The 9812-nt window shown below is 33.2% G+C and overlaps 1 protein-coding gene across 4 annotated transcripts in view; it reads right to left on the minus strand.

The window, feature by feature from the left end:
* Positions 1-9776, minus strand: part of LOC149773657 (DENN domain-containing protein 5B-like) — a 126505-nt gene extending 116729 nt beyond the window's left edge. For all 4 annotated transcript variants that reach the window (XM_089946075.1, XM_089946076.1, XM_089946074.1 and 1 more), the window contains exon 1: positions 9645-9776. In XM_089946075.1, the coding sequence (XP_089802201.1) occupies positions 9645-9738 (94 nt within the window). In that variant the 5' untranslated portion in view covers positions 9739-9776. The remainder of the gene's footprint in view (positions 1-9644) is intronic.
* Between the last annotated feature and the right edge of the window lie 36 nt (positions 9777-9812).

Below are 9812 nucleotides of genomic sequence, written 5' to 3' on the forward strand. Positions count from 1 at the left end.
TTTGATCTTGGACAAACATTTCCACACCTAGGTGATAATTGGGTATCTGTGACTTCGCAACTCTGAGGTCCGGCTCTCCACTTCTAGCTACGGTAATCTTACATAATGGATTAGTGCTAGCCTGCGGCAATGTTTAACATCAAACAATGGCTTGTCAGAATTACTTTGATTATACATGTTTCAACTGGGCTACTCTGGGTCGGGGTAAACATAACACTCGGTAATCAAGTCAGGGCCTATGTGACTACTCATATTTTTTTATAAACAACATATTAGATAGCTAGTATTTCTTTATGATTTTTTTAATTATATATTAAGATCATTATTATTTGAAGGTAAACATACTTACTGATGTTGAGTTCAAGGTCTAGCTTTATTTAAAAGTTAAGAATGTTCTAGAAGCAAGCTGTTTATGAATTTTATGGGAAAATGACTCTCATCCATGTTCTGTCCTGTCTTCGCTTTTTATATAAATGTTGTTTACTTCAGAATTACTTATTTTTTAAATCTGAAGTAAAATCAGTCTTATTGTTTAGCTGTTATTTGCGAGAATTTAATTTATTTAGTTCAATTATTTATTGGGAAATACAAAAAGCTTGTTAATCCTTCTAGGATGATACAACTATGTTGGGATTCCTGTGAATTCATTTAAGGACATTCTGGATTATATCACTGTGATACATCAAGCAGAGATCTCAGAAATGATTAATCACGCATATTTGGATGCCAATTTTTTTTATCTGGGATGCAGAAAATCACTTAGGTGGGAGTCCTCGTTAGGTATGTAATAGATGGGTGGAAAATTCAAAGACTTGCCAGTCCTGCTTCAGCCACCTGCTTACTGGGAAAATATGTTGATCAATTAGTTGTGCTGATATTTACAATGGCACAAGACAGAGGCTAAAAGACCACATGATGTACATGTTGCCATTATAGAGTACATCAAAAGAACATGATGCAATAGCTAGACAGCAAGTTCAAAGGCTTTGACTGGCTGCTGGGTATGAAAAGGTACTGATATATACAGAAAGACCCAGAGATGTACATGTGGTCATTTATAAGAGTACATCAAATAAACAACTTTAGTTTTCATTATTGTGTTCATATCCATGTGTAGCTGAATAAACAGTGCATGTGACCTGAGAATCAAGACATGTTGAGACTTAGACAAAATGTCTTTCGCAAATCTGGATAAGTATTTTGGGGTTAAATGGCAAACTGACGAAGATTATAATGAGATTCATAAAAGCTTTAAAGTTGCTAGAACTGGTAGTTCAGATGGGACAGTAGCCTAGTGTAAGAAAGTGTGTGATACCTAGCTTAGTGCTTGGAATAAGACCTTCATTGGATGGACAAAATTCAGTCTCACTATGATAGACAGACATGAGCTATGTCAGTGTTACAAAGAATGTAGAAATTAAACTCAATGGCAACCAATAGTTCTTTAATTTGCATAGTTTTCTGGGAGGGGACTGCAGCTTTTGCTGGTGGGACTCCTAGTTTTACCAAAATGGATGTCCTGGACTCCTAGTTTTAAAATCCTAGCAAGACCTCTGATCAAGACTGTTAACAAACTGCCACAGTCCAGGCTATTTGTATATCAGCACATTCAAAATTGAAATTCATTCAGAACACCACTTTAGTTCACTCGAAATACTCTATAGTTTTGGAATTGTGATAGAATCTTTAGGACTATTTGGGATTTAACTCAAATAACTTTTAGTTCTTTCTAAATTTTTGCATTGCATTCATGCAAAATAATTTATATTTGTTGAATTTTACAAAACTTGTTGGTATTCACTCTCTTCTGTTACTTACTTTAAGACCATAGAGTTATAATAATCAGTACACATGTGGGATCTGCAAACTTTCAAGTCCTAACCTAGACAGGGACATGTTAGCTTCAATGTATGCAAAAACTTGCAGATTGCAAAGTGATTAGGCAATTATGTGTCTTATTAATAATATAATTCATGAGATTTCCTTGACAAGTGTCTCTGAAAACAAGTCACTTTTTGATAATAACTACCAGTAGCTACTTGTATTTTATTAAAAGCATGATCAATCTACCAACTGTTTAGTACTTACAATTAGTGTTTTTCATTTATTATTCATGTGATAATTACAGTAGACAGATAAATATTTACTGTTTTGGAAACGATTAAATGGATCAAAATAAATGTTCTCAAATCTGTCTTAAAAGTTTCCATGTCAAATAATGTTTTGACTCATGATGCCAATTTCTGGATGACTAGGTAATAATTGCTAAGCAAATGGATAAAGAAAGTATTGTCAAATCATCGAGTCATGAGTATAAATAAATCTATAAAAAGTATATTTTGCATTGACGTAGTTTTCACAGAGCAAATGAAACTGATTCAAAGTAAAATAGTTATTAAGTTTTCAATATTATGTCTTTTACCTATCTCTCTCTCTCTCTCAAAACTCAAGCTATCACAAACCCCAAACAATTATCTATTAATATGTCTGCATATACATGTATATACGTCTTTCCTTTTTATATGCTATATATGCATTCTAGCCCATTTCATTTCTTCTCATCTACATATACTATTTACATGTATCAATTTAGGCAACTTTAACACATTAACCCCTAGCGATGACTTTACAGGGCAGGAGGTAGTAACCTACTGCCAAGCTCTGTAGTGTCATGGTCATGCATGATACACTAAAGTGGGTGGTATTATAGAAAGGTAGACAGATGTAGCTCTACAATGATACCAAATAATCTGGAATATCTAGTTGCACTACAAAATACAGATAGAAAAACCTCATCTTTTGGACCCGACTTTCTTTTACGCAAAATTCGCCCATGGTCGGAATCCCATTTTGTGTCCGGATTTTAGACTTTTTGGTCTCAGATCTAAGGCAAACTGGTATGAACTGCAAACAGACAGATGAGCCTTTGCAAAAAGTAGGATAAGACGGGCATTTGGAATAAAGAGTGGTCTCCATACAAAAATAATAGCTCCGTTTAGAAAAAAAAATAAATAAAAAAATCCAACTTTTACCTTTCTGCCCATGCGCGAGTCAAATAGCCAACGAAAAATTATGTTTCTAACACAACTAGGCAGTATGTTATTGAATGTTATTGAAAGATGACCAGGGATTTGGTGTTTCGAGTCTATTCAGAAATAGCATTCAAAATGTGTTTCCTGCTCGATTTTCAGGCAAAAATGGCAAAAAGCTCCAGGGGATAATGTGTTAAAAAGAAATATGTTTCTAAGGTGCAAATAAAAAGTTTTGAACTTAAAAAAAATAAACAAATAATGGGATTTCTTACTATACAATATATTTGAAATTTATGTCTGTGATACAGCATTATATTGAGATATTTTGAGGCCAACTAACTTCTGTAAAATTCATAAATCTCTGCCTTTCTTTTACTGAATTTTAAGTGAGAAAGACAGTGATTAGCTTGGTTGTAAAAAGATAGGAACTCAAGTAGTAAAACTGTTGGTCATAAATGATATTATTTATAAAATGGTACAAATGCACTTGTGATCCATTAAACTGTAATGACAATTTCCCTACTAAATACAGGTTATCAATGGTTTTAAACCTCACTATTATGATACTGAAACATAAAATTACTATAAATGTGATGATCTTAGTAAGTGACAAGATTACAGGCTGAAGTATAAATCTGTCAATATCCACTCTATCTACATCAACTCATGTCATGACAATCAAATAATGAAGTTCGCATAATATATCACAATACAACTGGAACAAGACACTTAAGTTCAATCATATATTTATGCATATCTTTATCATATATATATATATATATATATATATATATATATATATATATATATATATATGTATATCATTAATGTCAATGATGTGCCCCACTACTGACTCAGTATGCAAAACAGACCCAAGGCATCCTCTGGTATGCCTTAAGAGGCTACTAACAGAGACATGAGCTGGAAAGGTGGTTACCGGTGGTCTATTTAGCTGCTGGTACATTAGCTTTGATGAGGCTAAGTTAATACTGGTCCATACAGCCAGTTAAATTTTTTCCAGAGTCAAAGCTGAATAAATTATATTACATTATAATCTGACAATATTCATATTCCATTGTTCTGTCATACACATTTTCAGAATAATGCAACTGAACACATTTTTTTGTGTGGACTGGAAGTGCCAATTAATTGTCTGCAGGGCCAGTTGATGTCCATGAGCTAACCCTGTTGGCCAATGGAAAAGTGTGTATCAAGTTAAACTCTGGGTTAGTATGTAAAAATTACAACCAAAAGGGTACATGTTCAATTCCTGCCATCATCCCAGGCTGCTACCGTGGTGTGTCTTTGGGCAAGGTACATTATTACAATTGTCTTGCCACTAAATACATGTACTGTGTCTTTTGCTATGCCATAAAACACCAAACAAAACCCCTTACCAGTGAAGTGTATCACAAATTCATGATCAAATCCATTCTGGCTTCAGATGGAAATTAAGATTACGTGCTGTGTATAAGTTGTTTGACATTTTAGGTACTGCACAGATTTATTGAATTTTATTCATAAGAGTGTCGTTTTTTCTCAAATAAATAAATACTGTCCTATCATGTGCTTTTGTATTTTGTGCATTCAGTACAATTTATTTCATGCAAAGTTTGAAATCCCTCTTGTTTTGCTGAATGCAGTCCTGTTGATGCCATATTGGGCAAATGGAAGGAAAAAGTTAAGTGCTACTCTTTATTGTGCTAGAAGTCATAAAAGACATCCAAACTGTAAGTTATGGAGCCTGGACAGCCTGCTGCTGTTGAGCTGCCAGCCTGGATTGTTTATAAAAGGTGTTATCTAAATCACATTTGAAAAAAAATATCAAGAGAATATGGTATTACATTCTGGAGTTCTTAGAAGACACTAGTAAGTTAATAAATTCATCCTCCCTAACATGGCTTCATTTGTAAAGTTGGTACCTCAGACTTGTGAAACTCATCTCCAATGCTATAAAGTCAGTACAAATCAAAGCACATGACTTATGAATGGGGAACAATGCTATTTCTGCTTTCCAATTATTGACTGCCTGTAATAAGTAGTCACTTGTTATTCATGGGTAATAATGAGCTGTCTTTTGTTCAACCTTACAGGATAGTAGTTGTTGTTGTTGTTGTCTAGGGTTTAATGCCATTTTTCAGCACAAGATAGGCTATACATGGCGGCCAGTATAACTGGTGGAGGAAGAGCCCTGGAAAACCCAAGGAAGAACCACCGACCCACAAAAAGCTACTGGCAGGCTTTCCCACATACCCACATTAGCCGAGCCTTGGACTCGAACCCACACAGACAGAGGTAAGATGGCAGTGATCTGGAACGGTGAGTGCTTTAGACCACTCAGCCACTCAGGGCCCCTTACAGGATAGTGCATCACTAGTAAAATAATGTATATCAAATGGTACTATTGTGATTGTCTGACAATTAGGCTAAGACTGGGGATTGTAGCAACTTTAAAAAGCATTCAAGATGATATTTTTCATCATAAATAAACTGAGAGAGCTATATTGTATTTTAATCCATTTAGTTCAAAGTGCTAATTGCCATAGAACATGCAATGTGATAATGAACCAATTATGATACCTGAAGCTTTGCTTTTGCCAATATACAAATAAAGACCAATGGCCTCTCCAACTTTATTTGTTACCATCTTCAATCGAGAAACATGTGGAGTGTTGTGCAATATTCAGAAACTGAAACTACTTCAAGACCCTCAAATTTTCTTACCCTCCATCATAATAAAATACACCAACACTATACTGAAGACATACAAACATACACATATTACAACTCTATGGTCTTAAAAGAAGTAATAGAAAAGAGTGAGAAGCAATAAGCTTTGTAAAATTCAACAAATAATTTATTTCACTAGAATACAAAATGAAAATATACAAAAAGGAACTTACGGTATTGCCAATTAAATCCCAAATAATCCTAGAATAACAGATCCAAGTCCTAATGATTGAAGTTCAGAATAAAACTTTAGTGGAAATCCAAAATTAAACCTAATTAATAACTGTAAACACCTATGTAAGCACTTACTTATAGACCCTATGCAATCTGCATTCTTAACACCTTAAACTAGAACCTACACCCATATACAAAATTTAGCATTAGACAATTACCACAATTTAATGAAATCAATAAAAATTACAAAAATAATAGATATACATAACAACATCAAATGTGGCATTGATAGAAAAACCACAAGTTTATTTCATTAAACTACAGTATCTTTTTTTTTTACCTTTAAACATGTTTGTCATCAGAACCTTTGATTTGTAATATTTTATTTTAAAGAAAGGCTATTTCTAGTTCATAAGCGAATGCATGGTTTCTTTGTAAAGAAGACCTTAATTCTGATATAACAGATAGCAGATTAATAACTCCGCATAAAGATTTATAAAATGCTAAAAAAAAATCCCTGCTACAACTTGCAGAAAGTGGCATGAATATCTATACAAGATACCCTTTGATAGAAATAGGAATTTACAAGTTTGGTTTTCCCCCACCCACCCCAAGAAAACCATCAAAGATTGGAATTCTGTTACTACAACTATTAACTCATTAATGCTTGGCATCATGTTTGTGCATCAGGAGGAAGTACCCTGCTTCCGAGCTCTGCAGCATCAGTATCATTTAAGATACACCAAAATGGGTGGTAGCACAGAAAAGTGGACAGATGTAGCTTCACAAGGATACCAAATAATCTGGACTTTTCTACTCGCATTACAAAATACAGAGGGAAAACATTTTTTGAGACCCAATGTTTTTACACCAAAAATTTGCCTGTTATCAGAATCGGATGTTGTGTCCAGATTTAAGACATTCTGGCCTCAAATCTAAGGCAGACCAGTCTGATCTGCACACAGACAGGCAAACCTTTGCAAAAAGTAGGATAAGTTGGAGATTTCAAGTATATAGTGGCTATGACATGAAAATGATCAAGTCCAATAATAAATATTAAAAACAAACAATTTTTACCCTTCTGCACATGCGCAAGTGAAATATCCAATGAAAAGCGACGTATCTAACACAACTAGGCATCAGGCTAAATGGAAATCTCTTGGAAGTGGATTTGTTTTGAAGTATTTAGAAGCAGACCCCAAAATGTGTTTCTTACTCGCATTTTGGGCAAAATTGACCAAAATCTCCAGGGGTTAATGAGTTAATCACAACTGCCTAATCTGCATAAAAACAAACATGCATTTGCAAAAATAACAGCATCATAAATTATTTTCTGAACTATTTTTTGCATATATTGCATGGTGCACTGATTTTTTTCAAAAATACTAGACTCAAATTACTTTTGTAACTAAGCATTGCCAATGTTGCATAGTGCATTAATATCATACTGTTGTACAACCAAACCAATCAAGATTACACATATCAAATTTGTACTTTTAGACCATTAAAGGTTCATGAATGTCACTGTCACCAGACTGAGCAAGAACATAATCGGGACAACAATTTCATTTTTAGTTGATGCTAAGGTTACACTTGACACAAATATCTGTAGCTGGCTGCCCTACTAAAAATTACTAACAGAAAAAGTCATCAATAAAGACAGTAAGGTTTTTAGCTTGAGCTTAGTTCAAGAAAATTTTCACCTAACAATAATGTAAACACAAAATCTGGGTATCATATAACATCAAACTGTAATTGGTTCACATAAGCCAAGAATGAAAATGGAATGAAATAAGTTACAATGATTAAACAAAAATTCAAGCAGTTAACCTGATGTATAATCATTCTTGCAATATATGAGGTGAATTATATACTCAGAGATTCTTCCTTTATCTCTCTTTCAAATATTTTTTAAAAATCTGCAGAAAGAAAGCTAAGGCCAATTAAAAAGATATGCATGGTTCTGGTTACACTGAACAAAAATTAAGGTAGGTTGTTATGTATGAAAACTTATAGTTTTTGTCCTGACACATTTATAACAAGCATAAACTAGAAAATAAGTGTTATTCACATCCTGGAATTATTATCCTGAAGCATTTTTTAAACCAAAATTGTAGAGTTGGCAGGAAAAATAGGGTTGGTCAGGTCACCATAACTGTATATAAATTTTGTTTGGCCTAAAAAAGTGATTCTTTATTTCACTATTGCTTAAAGAAAAATGTTTCCCATTGCATTAAATAACAGTCCATAATTTACTGACCCTGTGAATTTCTTGAAAAGGTACTTTTTTTCTGCTACCTTTAAACTTATATGACCATTGGAAAAACTCTTGACACACAGTTATTATACAGCAGCAGTGTAAAAGTGACATCCCTGATATTACAGACATAAAATCCAGAAATGAAGTTGACATGATGATGCAGTATATTTTTCCACAATGGTAATAAACAAAACCAAAAAACTGTTTTATGTTTGATCAGGCAGGCATCCTGCATGTTTAGTGTTTTGCCCTCATTATGAGAACAAATTAAAGGTACCATCCCTGACCTCAATTCAAATAATAGAATCACAATAATAAATTCATTTGATTCTGTAAACAAGTGATGTAGCATCAGAGGAATCATTAGAATTAAGCAAATAAATGAGTTCACAAAGTAAAAAAAAATATGGCAGACTTGAATATAACACCAGAAATGGTTGAATTCAACAATCAAACAATCTATGTGCTTTATCAAAATTATTCTTATATTATGATTGTGCTTCCTAGAAACAGAAATATGCTCAAAAACTTAAATACACACCAAAATACACAATCTTTTACATATTCTGGGTGTATATATTGGTGTACACCCCGATATTATGATTTGTAACTTTTTTAATAATAATAATAAGCAAAACAACCTTTGATTCAGTCACTTTTGATATGAACTTTTTACTTTTTACCAATTTCTGGTGTAATTCATGCAATGACATCTTTTGGTTATACTTGATTTTACTCAACTGGACAGGTATGACATTATGAATTGATCAGAACTTAAAAAATAATTGTGAGATTAAAATCATGAGAATCTAGAATGTGTACTTATATATTTTAAAGTCAATAAAGACGTAACATACAAAACAAAGTCATAGCTGTTAAATCAAGTATCATCGAGTGACTTCATTAAACAAATGGACCTATAAACAGAAAAATGTAAATAATTCCTATAAAAATCACTAAAATCAAATTTTATTATGCTTTTCTATCATTCTTCAAACACATATAAATCATACTACATTTCTCTTCATCAGTATTATGGTAAAAAAAATATGCGTATTTCATTTTTTTAGTGCAGTTCGGTGTTTACAGTAACTCTTTTTTGTTGTTGTTGTTGATTTGCTATTCTGTGCACGAAAACGTTACCTGAGAATAAATACAGCGAATACAGAAAAAGAGAAATTATAATTTTCGATTTATCCTCCCACGAAGGCGGAGTCATACTTATTTTCAGAAGAAGCAAGTTACAGAACTTTATTTTAATCTAATCTCTAAGAAACCTTAAAAGATTTTTTTAATAACAGACCAGCATGAAACTGAAAGACGTCGAACACAATCTGAACCTTGAAATTTGAGCAAAACTATGACTGATTATTCTAAATCCAAAGACAGTTTTATCAAATCATTCATGCCAGAATTTATCTCGTTATCTCCTTTTAGTTCCATCTTACCAGACAGCAAATCTGGCTCCAAACCCGAAGCAACATCCAATCCGCAGATCACAAAGTAATCTGCAAATCTCGACCCCTGCCTCGGAAGAGACATCTTTGGTCTTCGTGTAAAATTTAGACACAAATACTGCGCTGCGTGCTAGACCATGGTTTGAATTTGTTTTGCTT

This window comes from Sinohyriopsis cumingii, unplaced genomic scaffold (assembly GCF_028554795.1).
Source record: "Sinohyriopsis cumingii isolate HCF-2022 unplaced genomic scaffold, ASM2855479v2 utg000622l, whole genome shotgun sequence".
NCBI classification, from domain to species: Eukaryota; Metazoa; Mollusca; class Bivalvia; order Unionida; family Unionidae; genus Sinohyriopsis; species Sinohyriopsis cumingii.